We start from the raw sequence: 21,012 nt of genomic DNA, 5'->3' as shown, positions 1-21,012 counted from the left end.
GTCTAAAAGCAAGAAAGGCCTTTGAAAATAAGTCACCACAACAAAAGTCACAAGCACAAGATCAAAAGCATATGTTTTGAATAGTGAACATGAGAGCCCCCATGAGAACGAAGGATATATGTGGATTAATTATTTAGCACTAATCACATAACAGCCCTTAGTTTAAATGTACCTATTGGTAAGTTAGCCAAGAGCAAGTCATGGGCAGATACAGCTGACAGCCTTGGAGACCTGAAGGACTTACTTGATATCACTTCCTTGTTGCCTTGCGGACAAGAGGTATTCTCTCCCTACCACTTACTGGAATGGTTACTAAGAAAATTCTATGGATATTATTATTATTTAGAACAAAGGGGATTGATGTCCTTTCAAAATGCTGCTTATTTAATTTCTGCTGATCACCTTTACAAAGGTAGGAACCACACTGACACACTGAACACACAATGATCATAATGCACTAGGTGATTACAGTTGTAGCCTTTATTTAAAAAAAAAAAAATCAACTGAACTATTTTTTTTTTAATTTGCAAACCAACCAAAAATTTAACTACAGACAGAAAGTTAGCATTTCACGTCTCAATGTGAGAAATCAGCAAACGTAGTTAAGAAAAATAATTTGTTGAGTATTTTGCCAAGAATTAAGGTTTTGTCCATAACATAATCTTTCACCTGTGCAGCATTTTACTTAGAAAAAGCTCTTTCATAGAGGGTCTCATGTGATGTTCACATGCCCTGACAAGCTGGGCAGGCCAAAGTACCCCCACCTTACAGGTGAGGGTAAGAAGCCTGGCCTGGTGCCCCATGGGAAATGCACGCACCAGTCAGCCCTGCCTGGGGCGAGGCTGGAGCAGAACACTGCCGGTCACACTGCACATCGCAAATCCGTGTTTCTTTTCACTTCTTTAATGAAATAGAACAGAATGCAATAGAAAGAACAGAAAAACACTTAAAAACCAAAGTGCATTACCACTAGTATTTTTCATGAATGTGGATGAGATGTGTATCAGCTCAGGCTCTGTTGTATGTTCCGTGGGTTGTGGACATGAAACTGTTAGGAAAACACAGAGGTGTTTCTAGGCCACAGGAGGCAGGACACCGTTCCTCACTATCTAAATAACCAGCTATTTTTCTGTACCATTCCTGGAGAAGGGCCATAATATTTATTTTAGGAGGCCCCTCCCCAGCACAGTGTCCACAGGCAGCAAGCAGCGCCCTCCCTGTGGGGCCGCATAGAGACAAGCTTGCGCTAAGAAATGCTGAGAACGTATATTCAATTGTGGTGACCAGGAATGTAATCACAAATGCTCCGAAATGCTCAAATCTTTTCTAGTCTTTAAAAAGCATGGGAGAAAAAGCAGTTGCAACCTTCACCTCATCACTCTTTTTTTTTTTTTTTTAAGTTTAAAATTTGAAAAATAGTAGTCAGTATTCTCCATCAAGACGTGCCATATAGCATTATAATCTGTCCCATCCAGCCCCATTCGGACATCTCTTTGAAAGCTGACCAACGACCACTTTATCTCTGTCCAAACAACCTTTTCTCAGCCCCAATCTGTTCAGCCTGTCAGCTGAACTTGAGACTGTTGTTTTTAAACTCTCTTTTCTTGGTCCTTATCATCCCTGAATCCTCTAACGACGCAAGTTTCCCGCAGGCTCTCTTTCCTCGATGATCTTATCTGTTCCCATGGTTTCAACTTGCACCATCCTGTGGCCTCTTCCCAAATCTGCGTCTCCATCTCTTTCCTCTGCCCCGAGTTCCAGGCCCACTGCTCCAGTTACACACCGAACGTTTTCATTGTGCAGACCATCCCGTGTCTGCTGTGTATGAGTTGCCGTGACAAGCTCAGCGGCACAACCTCTGTCCTCAAGAAAGAGTCATCTGTTGAGCAAAGGCCTGAAATCGCCCGCAGTGCCTTCACTTCGGACCACCAGCCTCTCCCTCCTCCTGGGGTCTGGGTGTTAGGTTAGATCACTACCAGGCATCTTCACGCATTTTCCTTTTCCTCATGTAAACCTTTCACTAAATCCTGTCACTTCTGTCTCTGAAGTGTTTCTACCCTCTTCTTCCCAGCCACTGTCATAGCTCATGACCTCACCACCTCTCACCTGGGCCATGGCCCCAGCCTCTGAGCCAGCCTCCGCCTCAGTCCATTCATTCTCCACACAGCTGCCCAAGTTCCACTTCCAAAGGCCAGTCTGATCTTGGCGCCCCCCACCCTTCAGATTCCTGGCTCTCCCCACTTAGGGAACACGAGAAGCACACAGGAAGCTCAACACTAATTCAGGCTCCAGGGCTCCATCCTCAGTGTTCTTGAGGCGGCAGGCTTAGCTCGGGGGTGCGCAAGTTGAGCACCTTGACATCTGTGATCCCTGCTTTATTAATAAAAACTGGCCAACATTCAGGCTGAAGCTTCAACCTGGCTGGGAAGGCGGGGTCACCGGGTTTCAGACGTATCTGTCCCCAGAGGCACTGAAGAGTAATTTGATTCATTTCATATGAAATATGAATTAAATGAGATCATACAACTATTACCCCAAAATGGATGTTTACTCCCAAGTGATGATGGTTGGCCTTCTCCTTAATCAGACTCCTAGCACTATTATGATTATCCTCATTTTACAGATGAGAAAACTGAGGCTGAGAGATGCTGAACAGCTTGACCAGAATGACACAGGAAGTCAATGGAGGAGACAGTTCAATACCCAGGTCTTATTCTTTATCTGCTCTAATATGCTATGGAAATTTAAATGGTCTTAAAATGAACTGGACAGGAGTGAGACTGCAAACACAGAAAACAAGAGGTTTATTGCAAACAGTCTAAGAACTGACTTGACTTTCCTGCTAGGACTTCAGTCTCTTTGAAAATTAGGGCCATCGGGACCAGTTCATTTTTAAAAGCTCCCACACACCCATTTCCCCTACCACTCTCCTAGGCTTCACAACCCATGGATTTATAGAGAGCAAATAATGTTTGCTGCACAAAAGAAATGTATTACTTTTATTAACATTTAAATATAGGTATGCTGCCGTTCTGAAAATTCACAGCACCCAGACAACATAAGAAGTGTATAGTGAGAAGCCCAAAACCAGAGGTAGCTGAAAAACTGCCACCTCCCCCACCAGACTCTCCATGCACTGCAAGGTGGAGAGGGCTCAGGCTGCCCCCCTGCCGCCTGGCTGACTGTGTGATATACTGTCCCCCACCACCACCAAGGCAGACAGGATTGCACTTCAGTTCTCTGCCTTTGTCTTACAGCAGAGACCCTCCAAACTTTCTTTCCTTCCACTTCTTAAAAGGCTTTTACAGTGGGTTTTTTTTTTTTTTTTTTTTTTGAGTTACATTTAATGCACATCCATTCCATGGGAAAGTTACTCAACAGAGAAAAATGATAACACCCAGAGTGTCCTGCATCCAATCCTTTAATAAGACCATAAATATTTGCTTTGTAGGCTAGAGTAATGCAGAGCTAACTCGTACTTAATCCCAATAGCCCCTTTGTTTGCCCTTCTTCTAAGGAAACGACCCAGAAAAAAACCAAAACAAAACAAGTTTCCTTTTAATGCAAAGATGGTTTCTACATAATTCAACTAAAATAAAACCTCAATTAAAAAAAAAGTTAATCTTTGCTACAATTCTTCAACATTTTTACTGAGCAACAGACTAGCTTTAGTTTTCCAGGTGCAGTTCAAGGCTGAGTTCTGGTGAAGGACACATTCAGGTCACTCTACTTTGATCACAGAGTAAAACATTTGGGCAGCGATGATGCTCAGACAGGGCAAGACGTGCACGTACAAAGATCCTAGTGCACGCTATGACTCCACAATTTCTCTCGGGAATTAAAATGTTAAAAGAATTTTAACCCAGAGGTAGGAGAAAGGTGATTTCTGAGCCTAACTATGTGCCAACATGAAGCTATATGCCATTTCATTTAACTGCCCCCACCTCCTCCCACACCCCCCAGAAAGAAACAAGCCCCAGAGCTGTATCCATCAGCTCCATGTCCTAGAATAAGAAAATCAGCCTTTGGAAGCCAGTGAGTCATAGCCAGTGGCTAAGGTAGAACTGAACCTGAGTCAGCTGATTTGTTTCTCACAGCTACACAAATCTGCCTCTGGGATTGTAAACCAGGAAACACAACGAGGCAGGTCTACACTGACTCCCTTGTTAAGTAAGGTTTTATGGTAGATAAGCATCTACATTTAAAAAGTAACATTACAACTTCCTGCCACTTCTATCATGCTCATCAGATTTTTTTTTTTTTTTGTCCTGATTTTTCAGTAATTCTACTGCTAAGTCTTCCCCTTGACATGACAATGGAATTCATGACAGAGGAACCACCAAGGACTCCCTAAGAGACCTTTTGTTTGCAAACACAAGCAAAGTATTGGTTCAATCAATCAATTAATCACTGGAAGGCGGGCAGCTTAAGAGGAGGCCAGGAAAGGTTTGAAAAATTTCCTTAACCTTCATCTAAATCTTACCTGCTAGAATTTTAAAGGAATTTCCTTTTGTTACACATTTGGCATCCTTCCTACAATATTTCTAGTATATGATAGGTTACATCAACTTATCAAACTTCATTACTTGTAAAAAGGGGATGCTAAGAAGCACTACCCCACAGTACAGTCGTGTGGAAGAGAGGATGGAGGTAAAGTGCTTCATCAGGGTAGCTACTTTATGCTAAAAACATGGTTATGTGCCTTCTACTTTCATATTTTCATCTGTGGATGGGAGCATCTTTCTAATCAGACCCACCTCTTATTGGGGTAGAATGAAAAGCAAGGGAGTAAAAACAGAGCCATTAATATTTGTATTCTGACATCCAAAGCAGAATTTTGTAGCAAGACAGGTCTGAAAGGGCAGAATCTGTGGAGAAATGTTACTTTCCTTCACACATCAAGAGCTCCGGAAGTCTCAGATCTCTGATGCTTCTCTCCCGGGACAGTGCATCCACAGGGAGGCAGTCCACAAGTAATGGGCTGGAAAAACTCAAAGTGGTACCCAAGATACTCCAAGCAGGCTGTAGGAAGGAGATAGGGAAAGCGGCGGTGGAGACGGAAGGTCAGGGTTGTGGGCCTGAGCTTCCCTGGCTGGCCTTGGACTCTGCGAAGGTGAGAACACCGAGGGCGGGAGAGGAAGTTTACAACCAGACTGAGCCTTGGCATACAGAGGAGACCGCCTGGAAGTCTGCCCCCATCTCCACCTGGGGCTCAACACGCTCACAGAGATGGGCAGTGAGCACAGGAAGGCTAGAGGCAGGCCAGGTGTACAGCTTGTTTTTCCTGAGTTGCTCTTCTTTTCCAGGATGGGAAGTTTACAAGGACTCAAAAGTTTTAACATGCCCTGGAGACAAAGGTCGGCAAAGGAGCCTACCTTCCCAAAGAGGGACAGGCTGGATGGAGCAGGTGACAGGGGTTTACAGCCTCAGCCAGAGGCAGGAATGGGGCAGGACAGCCAGGAAGGCCCAGAGATGCTGACCCAGCCAGAGGGGCCCCTGACTGCACTGCAAGCTAAGGCGGCAGCAGAGACTGGCATGGCCACCTCTGCAGAGATTGGAAGGGACTAGGGGCACCCCGGGGCTCCAGTGACCCTCAGGTGCCAGGGACTGAGTGATCCAAAAGGGGGATTTATACAAGCCCAGGCAGGAGCAACATTCTGAACAGACCATTTTCCAACAAAAATAGTTCAAAGCACAAACAGCTAAAATATTGCTCCCTGGCAGTAGGTAGCAGCTTGTGAGGACCACAGAACAGTTGTTGAAAACAAAGAACACAGCATTTTCCACTTGCATTTCAGTAAATAATTTTGAGAACCTGCTCCACTACCATTAAAGAGTAAGTGCTTTAATGACTCGTAAGATAAAACAATCTTATAAGATGACCACATAACAAAGTAAGCCAGAATATATATGGAAAAAGAAGAGTTATCCTACAGCATTGGCTATGAGCCCAAACTATTTTCCATATCCATGCCAAAAGCTCTGAGCCATTATTTCCTGTCACATAAGTGAAAGTGTATGTATTTTGAATCTTCATATAAAATAGGTTATTTTTTTTCTGCTTAGTTCTCTTCTTGAAATATCAAGGTAATAAAAAAGAGCGTTAGGGCAGGCCTCAGGAAAACTCCTGAGGAGGGGCCTGGACCACTCAAACAAATGTGATCTTTTGGCAAGACTGTCCAGTTAGTTAGAAGACTAACTCTGAAATTAGTTGACTCTTGCAGGGCTAATGTTACCAGTAACATAAAGCAGCTTCAGTAACTTGGATTCGGGTACAAACGCTCAGCCTGAATTGTATGCCCTTTGCTGATTTCAGTGATGACTCAGAGAGGACTGGAGGGCATGAGGTGCCCAGTGAGGGAGACCCCCGATCCTCCAGCCATGATGCACTGCTGCAACACTGTGAAGCCTCATGATGACCTCTACCCCTTCCCTGCTGACCAGACAGGCTGTCATACCTCTTCCTGGGGGCCACAGGCTGCTGGGGCAATGCCCACCCCCTTCCCTCACCCACCTCTACCGCCAGCAAGAGGGGCCATGGCCAGGGCTTATCCACAATCTCCAGTCTCCCTTAATGCCCCTTATCTGAAGGATGGGGGAGTTGGCTTTCTTACTAATTGTGATGTTTGCTGTATCAGGCCCCCTTTAGACAGAAGAGAAGGTCCTGCACTTAGCTCCATCTTTGGAAATAAGATATAGAAATGGATCTTTTAAACACATGAATGCAAAACTAAAAATTAAAAGGAAGAAAATAAGAACATATAAAACTAAGCTGGCAATTGTGAGCTGTCAGGCTTTGCTCTCTATTGCAGTTAGAATGGAGGAAAACTGGCAACGTTTCTAAAAACTACCATCTGTTCCTAAGGGTATAAAGATAACTCCAGAAAACAATAACAGGATAAGGTGTAAACTTCCTCAATTGATCTTAATAGGTCTTAAAGTGAATGCTTCATTTTTATTAAATGTTTGAGTTTTCAACAGATAGAAGTCAGCCACTTTTTGGCAAAAGGAGAACCAGAAAGGGTCTTTAGTTCTACTGAAAGGATATGGCTTTGCTGCAGGCACACTCAATTGAAGCCAGGGTTCAAGTCACTTCTCTTTAAATCAGTGCAAATCACTTTTCACAAAAAGTCCTCCTGCTAAGGTTAGTATAGACACTGCAGTGGGAATGTCTGCTTATTCCTGAGCCTGCCCACCAAATAAAACTTGGTAACAACTCTCTTCATTTACAAAGCTTTTAGTGCCAATGCCATGAGAACTTTATAACAATTCTGTTATCATTCCCATGAGAAAGTCTCTTTTCAGGTAGAGAAACACTGAAGAGTTAGGCAGTTGTCCAACAAATGAATGAGTAGTAGAAGTATGTTTGATTTCCTCTGCCATGCTTGGTTCATTATACCAACGCCCTTCACAAAACCCCAGCTCACTTCCTGAGATCGCAAATTCAATCTGGAGACCACTACATCATTCAAGGAGGAATTCTGATGTAGCTTTAAGGAGAGAAATCTAGGATTATTTTTGACAGCATGTATCCATCTCTGTCTCTAGTCTCCAAACAAAAACACTTCTGTCAACAGTGTACAATGCAAGCCTTCGCTGACTCGAGGGTCAAAATTTCCATCACCGATCTATCTTGAAAACAGATCGCAATCACTGTATGCAGAATTAAAATGAGGTATTTTTATAACCTATCTGAAAAATGCAAATAGCTACAGCCATGGTTTGTTTAGCCACCTTCAAGGAAAATGTCTCATTTAGAAATAATAAAATGTTAAGTATATATGTGTCACATCAGCAGAAAGCATAGTATATGAAGTAGATTTCACTTTTATCCAAACAGCATCACTTCTTCTGGCAGAATTCAGCTGAATCAAACTGCATACTCTGCATTATGTACCAGGAGCATTATTTACTTATAGGCACACACATTGTGTTCACACCATTTTCAGTTTTACTGAGAACAGCTCCATTTTCATGGCTGTTTATACCATTAGACTTTCAATGTGACGAATGATGGACAATAGCTGGGTCATATGGCCAAGACAAAGATTTCCCTTGATAGCTCTTACTTCTCAATACAAGTGACAGCAGAAAATGTTCCCAGGGGGGTGGGGGTGGGGGGTGGGCAAGGGAAACAGGCCTTTGATAGTCTTTCACTTAGGGAAAAAGTCAATGACGTGAAAAAATTCTGAAAGCAAATTAAATGATCAGCGGTTACTATTCCTATATTCTTATCGAATAGACAGCAACATAGGATTAAAAAAATAAAGCTGCCTAGTGCTTGGTGTTTAGGACCTGGCAGCAGGCCTCGTATGGCACCTAGTCACCAATCACGCCTGACCCCTTCCCCTATAAACAATGGAGGCTGAGGGTGAGGGAACCATGACTTACCAGTGAACACGGGCCAGCGTGGGAGTCATATTTCCTGACTGCAAGCCTACGACAGCTGGATTTGGGTAGGAGACTATGTTTGCCAGACGGCAGAACTTCATAACTTTATAAAAACAGCATATGGTCAGGACTGTTCTTAAGGAATATTTTGGTTCAGAAGAGAGATGATTTTAGCCATTAATCCAGCTTTCTTCTTAATTATCTAATCATCTTCATTTAATAATTTCCTTAACTATCCTATTTAATATTTTAAAACACCTTCAGACTACTCTTATTTTGTACCTTAGGGATGCACAGGGAAGCAATCACAGAATTATAGAATTTGAAAGTAGATTACAGGTCAATCCTCCTCCTGCTCTCACCCGCCCCTCAAATGTAAACTTTTCTTCAAACACATAGAATTAATCAGACATACAGTTTTAGGCGGATGCAGGGACTTTGGGGGGCACTTGGTAAACAGCCTACCAGCCTCTTTGGCTGGTGTCGGAAGCCTGGGTGGCATTTACCATATATTAATCTGGGAAGCAGTTCCTTCTCCCCAGAAGTCCAAGTACTTTTGAGCTGGCTGGCAGCCTGGGAGGGAAAGCTGCCCTGTCAACAACAGTGTATTAAAGACACCTATTAGTTGCCTGAATCAGCTAATTAGCTCAAAAAATGCAAAAGCTAAATCATTAAAGAAAGTGGCCCTGATTGCACTGCTGGCTTCTCTGATTTGGTGTCACTAACGCAGCAGGGAGGGAACAGGGTAGTTCCACAGAAAACAAAGCACCGTCCACACTGGGGACCTGGGATGGAATGGGACTCCATTTGTTACGGAAGTCGAGCCTTGCCAGGAAGTTTCACTGCAAAAAAGGGGTACCAGGGAGACCTCTGTGTTTATGCTTTGAAATTTAAATCAATTTAAATATAAATTGCTCTCCTTTCCCGTCATTATGAGAAAGAAGTAAGATGTGGGTTTCAGATCTCTGGTGTGCAAATGGTCATTAACTTTCATTTGACCTTGGGTGTAGAGCTAATATTGAATTTATGCACAGGGTACATTCATTACACTCATTTAGTTTCCTCACAGAAACCACGTTCCCAGGAGCTGCCATGCTAGAAGCTGTTCCTTCAGCACTCAAACAGAACCTGCAATCCTCCCTTTCATGCCTTTCTCTGGCCTCACACCCACCTCTCTCTCGGCTCCGAACCTCAGGAAATCGGTTCTCTAGACCTGACAACGTTTGTAAAACAGGCAGGAATCTGACCAATGTAAAATCGCTGCCCTGGACCGCACCGGGCCACTCAGACCCTGGTCTGTGAGCCCTCACATCCCTTGTTCAGGGACCTTAGGTGATCCTTCTCCTTCCCAGTGTCTGATTATGTAAAACAGGAACAAAAGCCCATTTAAAGTAATAATTACCTCTGTCTAATAAGCACTACATACTGCTACTGAAATGCCCTGCAGCACATTTTTGAAAACAAAGGCCTCAAAAACCTTGCATTGTTGAGTTCGCTCTGTTGTGGTTATAATTATTCACCTCCTTGGCAGATTGGTTTCATTTACTATCTTAACAGGCACGACCATGTGGAAGGATGAAGACAATCATCTTGCCTTGCTTTCTGATTTCCTAAATTCTGAACAATCTTCAGGGTTAAAGGAGTCCAACTTTCTGTATTCGATAATCTCAGCCCTCTGGCTATTCAGGAGAAATCAGGGCAAAGGGCTATTTTCTTTTATAGTATGTCAGTGAATGGTTATTTATCATTTCGACTTAATAGCTCTAATTACAAAAGACAGTGTCACGGGATTTTTTTTAAAGGCAATTTTCTTTGTATCCCAGTGGGAGAGTTAGGAAAAACTTACAGAGCATCTGCTGCGTGCATTTTCGATTGTTCCTGGGTTTTACCAATGCTATTATTTTCTCAGTTGTAAGAATTTTACATTTTCAAGCATCCTCTAACTCTACACTGCCCTGGGAATGATGGTTTCAAGATTCTTATTGTGGTTTTATGCCACTAAAATAAAAAAGGAAGCTACAACCTGTCACCCACTGAATTGATTGCTGTTCCGTAAGAACACGCACTGAACGGGAGGTGAATGTACAAAACCTGTCAGCAAGCAGGACCAGGACAGTCTCAGGAAATGTTAGCGCAAGGGGTTACTATAGCACCAGAGAAGGGGGGAGATTTTACAAACTTCGACAGTCAGCGTGGCGGTAGATAAAGCTCTCTCTTCAAGGGAAAACATCCTAGACCATCAGTCAATCAGGAGACCAGAATGTGGTTGATTATTTTAGGAGAAGACACATGCTACTTCTTTCCTCTTGGTTCACAAATGCTAAATACCACATTCAGTGGGGTTACAAGCCCATCAGTGTGAGTCTGTGCTGACCGCAATGGGAGTGGCGGCTGCTGGCCAGCTCAGCACCCAGGCGGTGGCAAAGAAGGACAAAACGGAGCTCTGCGGAAACATCAGAGAGAACTCGTGCCTTCTTTGAGGCCAGACTCTGAAAGACTTGGAAAAATTTAAGTGATTGGAAGCATTTTAAACCAGTATTTTTCAGGTCAAATATTCATTATAGGAACACTCAGAAATTAGATGAAAAAACTGTTCAAGAGACTATCACTATAACTTTCAAGTGCATTTAATTTTTTCAATTAAAAATTATCACAGAAAACCAAAAGGTAGAGAAGTTGTTTGAGATAGAAACAATTTTACTAGCATGTGAGTCTATTATTGCTGGCCATTAATTGTATGACTAACATCTACTCTAAAATCCCATTATATTATGCAGTTCTCTGTAATATGAGTGATGAGTTTACAGAAGAATAAGGGTCAAGTCAAACACAGTGTAAAGGAAAAGAAGAATCTGTCAACTAAAAGTAAAAACTAAAAATTTAGAGCACCCATAAAAGTCAGAGCAATTCCATAGGCTTAATGGTTACTTTTTCTCTTAAATGCGCAAAAGGAAATGGCTTATTTTTTACTATTAAAAACAATCAATCTATTTCATTTTTCATGACAAAGTGACATGAAAATCTTTTCTTTGGAATGCTTCTGCCCTGAAGGGAGTGTATCTCTTTTCAACTGTGTGTCAGACCTCAAAACTCAGACAGAGCTTCCTGCTAACATGTGACTTCTCCAGTTTACATACATATACTTAAAAGGGGGGCTTAGACTGCTAACATTTCCTAAAAAGCATTATTGGTGGCCCGTGATTGTTCCTAATGGTAGATTTTAAAAGCTGGGAATTTAACTGGAGTACCAGGGTGTTAAAAGACCCTCAAGTTGCCTGGCGGGTCCACCATGATTACCAGAGCCAGGGGTTGTTTCCTGGAATATGTTACACACAGAGTTCAATACATGGCAAATAGTAGTAACCAGGTTGTTGAAATCACACAGCTATTCGGGTGCCTCATGAAGCTTGAACATAGGATTCAAAGATAATCAAACAAGAGAATCTCTGAGACCAGGAGAAACAATTTAAGTCCAATGTAAAACACTGACTGCCCTCTCATCCTTTCTAGCCTAATAAAAATAACATTTATAAAAAGCCAAAATGAAATGCAACAGGTAAACCATTTTATACTATTTTATGATACATAATTTTAGTATGTCAAAGAAATAATAAAATATCTTAGTACACAAATAACACTTTAACCTGAACCTATGGCTGATTTATCTTAAAAAGTGGGGTGGGAGATACTGCCATCCACTCCCTTAAACATTTTTGAGTTGTCACTCTGTTCTTTTCCATTTCCAGGAACAAAAGTGGAAAACAGAAATGTCTTTTCACAAATCGCATCTTTACTCTCATGATGAGAAAATGACTAACAACTGAGAGTGGGAAACCCCGGGTTTGCATTTCGTCTGCAGACTTCCTAGCCTAAGTGATCTCAGGCATAACACTTCCCGTCTGCATTCTGAGATTGGGTCAGTGCAAACAATGTCACTTGCGGCGCCCGCTGGGGCTCCGGTGGGCAGCAGCCCTGCCCCTTCCGCTGCTTTTCTGTGAGGAGCCACACCTGCCTGCCCCAGCCTCCGCCATGGGCCTTGTGTGGGGCTGACCTGATCCCCACCCCCCCGGCCCACTCCATGCTCCCACTGCTCCAGAGGAGGGCTTTTCATGCCTCCGACAAGGTCCCCACCAACACTGCTCTCTACCAGGAGAGAGCTGCTCTCTTTCTGCTGTGATTATCTCGATAGAGTCTCTGAGCCAATGCATCCCTTTTCTGGTTTTCAGTTTTTCTATTACTTGCACCTAAAAGTCCTGAATAAAATATCCCCAGGGTTGTAACTCCATTAGGGATAAGGAAGGTAATGGATGAAAATATATATTGTTACAATTAAATGTTAGAGCTGGAAGGAATCTCTAAAGTTACCAGAATCTACACCAACTTTGCTTCGCCCCCCACACCTCCAACCCCACCCCCAAGATACAAACTGGAGTCACTTTGCTAAGGTCACAGAGATATTTAATGGCATTAACAGAGCCTAAAACTCTTCCTTCTTTTCCAAACATTAATATCCTAGATATGTAGTTTTAAAACACTTAACTAGCCATGGGTTAAGCAGAGAGAGTGAAATATAAAAACTGCCAAAGAGATTTACCAATATGAGGTCTCTGGCTTTCTGGAAATAGAGGCCCACCATGACACAAGATTCATATAATCTAAAGATAACAGAAATAAAAGTGCTTTCGTTGTGAATTCCCCGGAAAAAAGAAGAAACATATCTCCCAAAATTCTAATTAGCCAATAGTAACAATAGAATAAGCAATCCAGCAAGAAGGAAGACACACAAGATATCTGGGCTAATTTTTAAAAATCTTGTGATACCCTAAAATGTTATTCACATTCACTAAGGTTAGCAGGTAAGAGAAAACTGTTCCAAGGCACATCCTAATGGCCTCTAAGAAGATTATAACAAAATGGATTTTTTACTAAGCTAGAGCCTTGAATCATTTATATAATTTATCCATTGGCTGTTACTTTCATTTCTGTTTGTATGGTGAGCTGAAGCAAAAGACTTTTTCTTTATCCTAATTCTTGCTTTAATAACCCGTCGCAGCAAAGCACAAATCTGGCATGACCCACCTGAGCCCTGGTTAGTGTTTTACTGCAAGACATCAGATATTAGGGTAGTCAATTCCTTCTCTCAGGCCACAGATGTACCAACTATCATTTAAACACATTTCTTGGATGTTTACCAGCTTCTTTATCTTCTTCTTAAAAACAAAACAAAACCCCAAAACAGTTTTAAAAAACAACAAGCCCACACAGAAGGTACCACTCTGCAGCTGGAACTCTTTTCAATTATGACTGTGCTTAACGGTTTTGCATTTTATCACATCCTAACTATATAGTAGTAAGTTTTCCTTTTTCAGCCACTCACTGACTATTGTTTTTATTTATAAAACACAGTTGTGATTTAAAACAGCAGGAACCATATTTGTCCTTGCTCACCTTTGTACCCTCACACCTTACACTGTACCTGGCATATAGTAGATGCCAAATTAGAATCTGATAAAGGATTGAATGCAGTACCTATGACTTAGCCTCTCTTGTACTGTGTCCCTTTTATTTTTCATCTACTCTTCATGCCAACTCAAGCAATCAGCATGTAGAGTAGTATCTCTAGTACTTTTATGTTTGAATTCTTTAAATATTGTAAAATACAACTTGGTTATTTTTGTCCTTAGATTGCTTTAAAAATTTATTTGGGGTGAGAGGGAGAAATGTCTTTGTTTTTTCTAAAACAATCTTGTTTGCTCATATTATTTTTCTACACAGAAAATATTATATTTAGTTGAAAGTCAGGGACTAACTATTAATGCTGACTATCAATGATATTAGTCAAACTTATATTGCAGGACTATGGCCAATAAAACAATAGGAGAAAATAAAAGGAGTTATTTGGATTGGTAACAGAGAGACAAAACAGTCACTAATAGAACATAACGTATTTACCCATGTAGAAAATCCAAGAACATTTTAAAACTGTCAGAATTCACTTGAGTTCAACACTTTTGCTGGACTCAAAATCAAGAGTTCTCATATAGCAAAAATATAACCAATTAGAAAATAGATGTGACTATCAAGAAACATTCTAAAGTTTATATGGGAAGGGAAAAGATCCAGAAGAGCCAACACAGTGCTGAAGGAGAAGAACAAAGGTAGAGGACTGACACCACCTGATGTCGACACTTCATATAAAGCGACAGTAATCAAGACAGTGTGGTATTGGTGAAACGCAGGCAAATAGATCAATGCAACGAAGAACCCAGGAATAGACTCACACAAATCCATTCAACTGGTCTTTGACACAGGAGCACAGGCAATGCAAGAGAACAAAGATAGTCTTCTCAGCAAATGATGCTGGAACAAATGAACAGGAAATGCAAAAAAATAAACCTAGACACAGACCTTACATCTATCACAAATTAAACCAATATGTGAAATGCAGAACTGCAAACTTCCTAGACTATAACAGGAGAAAGCCTATAGGACCTTGGGAATGTGACTTTTTAGATACAATACCTGGGGTATAATCACATAAAAGAAACATACTATATATAATGGTGGGCACATGTCATTATACATTTGTCCCCAACCATAAAACATATAACAAGAGTGAGCCCTAATGTAAACTACGGACTTTCAACAGCAATGATGTGTCAACGTAGGTTCATTGATTATAACAAATATACCGCTGAGATGCTGATAGTGAGGGAGGCAAGGCATGTAGAGGAACTCTGTGCATTTTCTGCTCAATTTTTCTGTGAACTTAAAACTTCTCTAAAAAGTAAAGTTTATTTTAAGAAAAATGTCATAAAAGACAAAGACTTGAGAAACCATCACAGAATGAGATGAGGACAAATATTTTAAAAAGAGAGAAAATACAAAAAATAGTTTGTTTATAATAGTAACCAGGACCACGAGGTACCTAAAAGTACATCAAACAAAAAAAGTGCAAGACCTTTATGCAGAAATTTTGAAAACAGTACTAAGGTTTGAAAAAATGAAGTTAATACTTGCTCTGTTTTTCTTCAGCAATGACAGACTGAGTTTGTTTGTTTTTTAATTATTTTCCCAACATTTTCTGAAAGCGAAAAAAATACCCTCCAAGGCACTGCCATCCCAGCTCGTACAGACTGTAAGTTTGTCTCCTTAGTGTTACAGGAACCAAAATCAGCTCTAGCACAATTTATTTCTAAGCCCTCCCTCCTACGACCGTTACACCGGTATCTTTTTCCCATGCTGGCCTCCACCCACGCAAATACCCACAATCTGATGCTGCTCATGCAGGGGCTCCGTTCCTGCTGCCCTCTCTGTTCTATAAGCTTTGGGTCAAGGTTGCGTTCTCTGCACCCTCCTTTTCACCTTTGTAGCATCCAGTCTCTGTGTCCTCTAGAGAAGTCAAGTCAACAAAGATCAGTATAAATTTACTTAGCTAATTCATACCAAGGTGTGTGTGATTTAATAAGTAACCGAGAGAGAAGCAAATTCTTGGGAGTTTCTAATTGGAAAAAAGAAAAATGTGGAAATGTATGGTCTGTGTTCTTAAAACATTTCCATCCCATTTACTTCTTCAAATTTTATCACCTCTTTTATTTTGTCTTAAGTCTTTCCGCCTGGAAATTCTTATTCTAGTTTGACATTATCCAGAAAGCAACTCCCTTGTGCTTGTCATTCCATTCAGCAGTGACCTCCTCCCTCTGAATAGCAAGCGATGCCTCCTTCTGACATTCCTCCTCCCCAAGCACGTTTTCTACCTCAGTGAGTGTCCCGTTCGTACTGAATTTCAGCCTCTCTTTCAAAACGTATTTGAAAGCTCCCCTTCCACACATCACTTTCATCGACTGTTTTCTACAGGTATTAGGAATCAGATCCATGCAATCAATGCTGGCTTTTAAATTTCATTACACAAATTATTTTTAGAAAAAACTACTTTGAGATAAAAATATATCTTTTAAAAAGACAACTTTATGTTATTTATTTTCCTTTCTCATTGTAACAGGGAATGCAATGCGTTTGCTTTCTTTTGTTGTTTACCTAGACTTTTTCATGGTTGCAATGAACTAGAAACATTTTAAATTTTGTTTTCCTTGAAATGTAAAATAAATTAAAGCAAGGCAGAGAAATTTTAAAGAACCATATGGAACATCCTGTGCTATTCTGATGGTAGAAAAAATGATTTTAAAAACAAACAGTGATACCTTTCTGCATTCTACACCAAAACTTCAACTGCTCACTACTACGTACATCACTTATGAAATATTCCCTAAGAATTAAAACCTTCCTTGGGGCCCATGAAAGACTACTCACCAGACTTCTTTGCTCTCAAAGCAATAACAGCTGCTAGCTCTCTCTGCACCTAATAAAATATTAGGGGAAAAATCAATTAGAACAGGAAAAATGTAGCTATCAAAAGCAGTACTTTGTTTTTACATATGCAACCCAAATTAAGAGCTATTGCAATTAGAGCTAAGTTTGCTGCCACTTTTTTGGGTTTTGTTTGATTTCAGTAAAGTGGAAAAAACTCTGCATAGGAATTCCAGGCCAAAAGTCCAAAAGAATCATATTGACTTACTTTAAAAAAAAATTAGACAGTTGCTGGACTATATGTATTATAAAACATTGGTATTTTTGCCATACTGATGGGAAGACCCGCAAAAATATAATTATAAAACATTCAGAAATAATGCAAATAACAAATTATTAAAACAGGCACAAAGTTGGCAAAGGTACTATTATTTATCCCTCAAAGACTCTAGTTTATCCAGAAGTTCTAGAACAACTAAGAAAGGTGACCCTGGTTCAATTGGACCTCTACTCAAACCCAGTAAATGTTCACTTGAAGTCTGACAGGTTTACGGCGAACAATTCAGAAAATGCGTCGCATAAAAACAAGTGCTACCAGCTTTTAAGTTAGGGGAAATGGGAACAGACAGGATAAACTTAAAACTCCCAAGTGCCAGTAACCAACCCCTCCACCTGGCACACACACTTATTTGTCCAGATTTTTGCTTTCTCATGCTCTGTTTTTCAACCCTACTCACGTGAATGCTTTAAATCCTTTCCCAAAGGTCTTCTCAAAGAGGAACATATAAGAGACAATAAAATGTTCATCACAGTCACCTTCAAAGATAACATGGAAAAGGAAACTAGGGAAGATAATCTTTGGGAAATCTGCGTTTGGTAGCAATTAAAACTTCCATATAGAGCAAGCTCGTTTCTCCACAGGACATAATCTTCGAAGCTTAGGAGTGTGTGTGTCTTAAGGTGTGTGGAGGTGGAGGTGGTGGTGGTGGTGGTGGTGGTGGTGGTGTTACGTGTGGAGGGGTCCGGGTAATGACATTCTAAAGGGAGAATATGCAGGTTCAAGGTTAAAGAAGATTTACTGTTGAAATTAACCTAATTTCTGTTCATTTACTTATAGGCAAAAATGCTAGACACTGGGACTCCGCTTCCCTAGCTGGCAAGTCCTAACGCCATTCAAAAGGGAATACTCTTGATTTAGCTGCTTCTTTGACACCTGGAGACGCTCTCCAGATAATTATACAGTTATGTGAAGACAATTGGTCCCACCCTAACCTTGGAAGTCTGAGTTCTGAAAATGCTCATGGCAGGAAAATTTGCAATTCAAGATCTTACAGGGAAAAGAGGGCTGGGGAGACCCAAGTGTTGAGTGACCATAGGAGAACCTTCACGGATACTTGTGTGGGTAGTCAAGTAAAAACAACAACATAAAACATTAATTATTGCATATTTTATATATTTAAAATTGTTAGTAAGTTTTACTGTAGTATCATCATCTCTTTTCAGGATTATGCTCCTTCACAGTGTCACAAATTTGGGGGGCATGGGGCCAAGATATAGACTATAAACATTCCCTGATTTTATGGCCTCCCCAGAAGGCCTCACCACGGTGCACTGACAGAATGAAAGCAGAGATGCAAAATGATATGTGTGGACCACTTCATTTGCTTCTCTCTGCCTTCCTCTCTCATCTTTCCATGGCTGAAATTCTCTTCACAAGATCTTTGGCTTTTCTTTTTTTTAATTCTCACCTGAGGACATGCTTACTGATTTTAGAGAGAGAAGGGAGGGAGACAAGGGAGACAGAGAGAGAAACACAGATTGCTCGCCTCTCCTACACACCCAACCAGGGACCGAATCCGCAACCTAGGTAAGTGCCCTGACCAGAAATTGAACCCATACATTTTGGTTTACGGGAAGATGCTCCCACCAGCTGAGTCATACCAGCTGCGGAGAGATCTTCAGCTTTTCTTTCTCTAATTGGAAATAAGGATCAAAATACAAATAGCTCAGAAAAGGAAGGCATTATATTCCTACCATGGAACAACACTGCATCTTTTCAAAGATGTGGTGGGGGAAAAAAAGGAGGAGTCAGGTGAGCAAGAAGCCAATCTAGCGTTTTGGGGATCTGGGAAAGAGATGAGAAATGGCGATGAGAAAGAACTGCATGGGTCAATCTAGAAGGAAGCTTTTTTTTTTTTTTTTTCAAACATAAAGCAAATGAGATTACTTAGAGGGCACTAAATCCCCTGAATGTCTGCGGTCTGGGAGGATGTGAGCATGTTTGTTCTATGCAGGGTGGGGTGTAGAATAGTTTCCATTGCCCCAGAATGGAAAAGAGTTTTTGATAGAACCCCAAAAGGTAGGTTATTCTTCCTACAAAACACAAGCCACAAAGCACTGATCAAGCAAAAACACAAATTAGCTAAGATCTCATTGTAAGCTACTACGACATCTTCACAGTACTTTTTTTTTTTTAAGCTTACTGGTAATCATTTAATTATTTTCAGTTTTATGATTAATGCCTGTCTGTCTCCTGCATGGAAGCTCCACTGAGGTAGGGACCTGTTTGTCTTTTTATGGTATAATCCAGGGCAATCAACACTCATTCATTGACCTACAGGCGGCGGATGCACAGGCAACCTTAGAAGAACATAGAAAGGATTTAGGGGAGAGAAAAGGCTGCCTGAGGGAGGGCAACGAAAATCAAAAGAGAAGGCACTCCCCACTAATAAGCTACTCCCAGCAGGAATCTTCAGGACACATTAGCACACAAGGCCTCCTTTGCAAAGAATTGCTAGGTTCATATTGAACACTAAAACTCTGAGCAACTGCAGAAGCAGAGAATAGAATTTCCTGTAAGTATTCATAAGAGACCTGTTGGATTGAAAAATAAACGCTGTAGACTAGCACCAGTCAAGCCTTCAGAGGACACACATCCTGGCTTAAGTTTTGACAACTTCCTGGGAGACCATGAGCAAAACCATCCAACTATAAGATGCTCCCGAATTCCTGACATTCAGAAACTGTTTGAGAGAAAAGATATGCGTCGTTTTAAACCTTTACGTCTGGGGGTTGTTGGTTATGCTGAAGAGTCTTTTGTAGGACAGTGATTATTTTTCTACTTCTCTACTGGTGTGTTGTTGGTCAACTTTAGTTTCTCTCACCATGGTGGAAATGGAACCCTCTGCTCAGACCAGGCAGGAGAAATGTGCGCCTGTGTAGAGCCACGAGCCAAATCTGATGTTGGCCATTGTTTTTACTTGATGCAGGCACTAAACCACAGCATACAGCATACATAATTAGAAGAAAGGTATCTTAATATGACAGAAAGCACTTTATTACCTTGGCCTTGTCACAACCCTTCCCTACTATGATCTGAAACTCCTAGGGCTAGATGGATGTCAAAGTTCAAATCTTTATTTATTTCAGAGAGGTACCTACTGACATCACACCCTCAGTGTGGTCTGGGGCAGTTTGTAATCAGAAATCAGACACATTAATAGTTATGCAATAAATCGTATGATTATTCATACCAAATGGGATAAAGGAAGTCTAGACAAAGCCTCAATATTTTCCACCAAATATGTTCAGTAGGTTTGATATTTTTTTCACAAAGTAAGTTCTGAAAAGTTTTTGTTTTTCAGCATTTTTATATTTCAGAACTGAATAATGGATTGTAAAATTCTACTAATTTTACACTAAAAGGTTCTCTCTCTCATCTCTTTCTCGTGTTTCCTCTTGTCAAATAGCTACGTAGTCACTACTTAAGAAATGTTTTCTTTAAATCAGTGGTTCTCAACCTTCCTAATGCTGCGACCCTTTAATACAGTTCCTCATGTTGTGGTGACCCCCAACCATAAAATTACTTTTGTTGCTACTTCACAACAGTAATTTTGCTACTGTTATGAATTGTAATGTAAATATCTGATATGCAGGATGTGTTTTCATTGTTACAGATTGAACATAATTAGAGCATAGTGATTAATCACAAAAACAATATGTAATTATATATGTGTTTTCCAATGGTCTTAGGTGACCCCTGTGAAAGGGTTGTTTGACCCCCAAAGGGGTCGCAACCCACAGGTTGAGAACTGCTGCTTTAAATAGTTTGGACTTCATCTACCTGTTTCAGCAGTTCTCAAACCTGACTGCACCTTAGCGTCACTTGGGGAGCTTTAAAAAATGACTGATACTTGGGCGCCAACTAAGTCAGAATCTCTGGGAGAAACGTCCAAGCACCAGTATTTGCTGCTGCTGTTTCCAAGGTTCCTAAGTGATTCTAGGTTGTAGCCAAGGTTGAGAATCATTCCTCTG

The 21,012-nt window shown here is 40.9% G+C and overlaps 1 protein-coding gene across 2 annotated transcripts in view; it reads right to left on the bottom strand.

The window, feature by feature from the left end:
• The window catches only part of RAPGEF5 (Rap guanine nucleotide exchange factor 5), a 206,058-nt gene that overhangs the window by 107,439 nt on the left and 77,607 nt on the right, over window positions 1–21,012 (bottom strand). For both annotated transcript variants that reach the window (XM_090287121.1, XM_090287120.1), the window contains exon 7: window positions 16,702–16,750. In XM_090287121.1, the coding sequence (XP_090143247.1) occupies window positions 16,702–16,750 (49 nt within the window). The remainder of the gene's footprint in view (window positions 1–16,701; window positions 16,751–21,012) is intronic.

The sequence above is a fragment of the Furipterus horrens genome, unplaced genomic scaffold (genome assembly GCF_987537825.1).
Source record: "Furipterus horrens unplaced genomic scaffold, mFurHor1.1.pri manual_scaffold_9, whole genome shotgun sequence".
Lineage (NCBI taxonomy): Eukaryota > Metazoa > Chordata > Mammalia > Chiroptera > Furipteridae > Furipterus > Furipterus horrens.
Note: the sequence above shows the minus strand (reverse complement) of the source record. Positions and strands in the feature narration are given on the sequence as shown.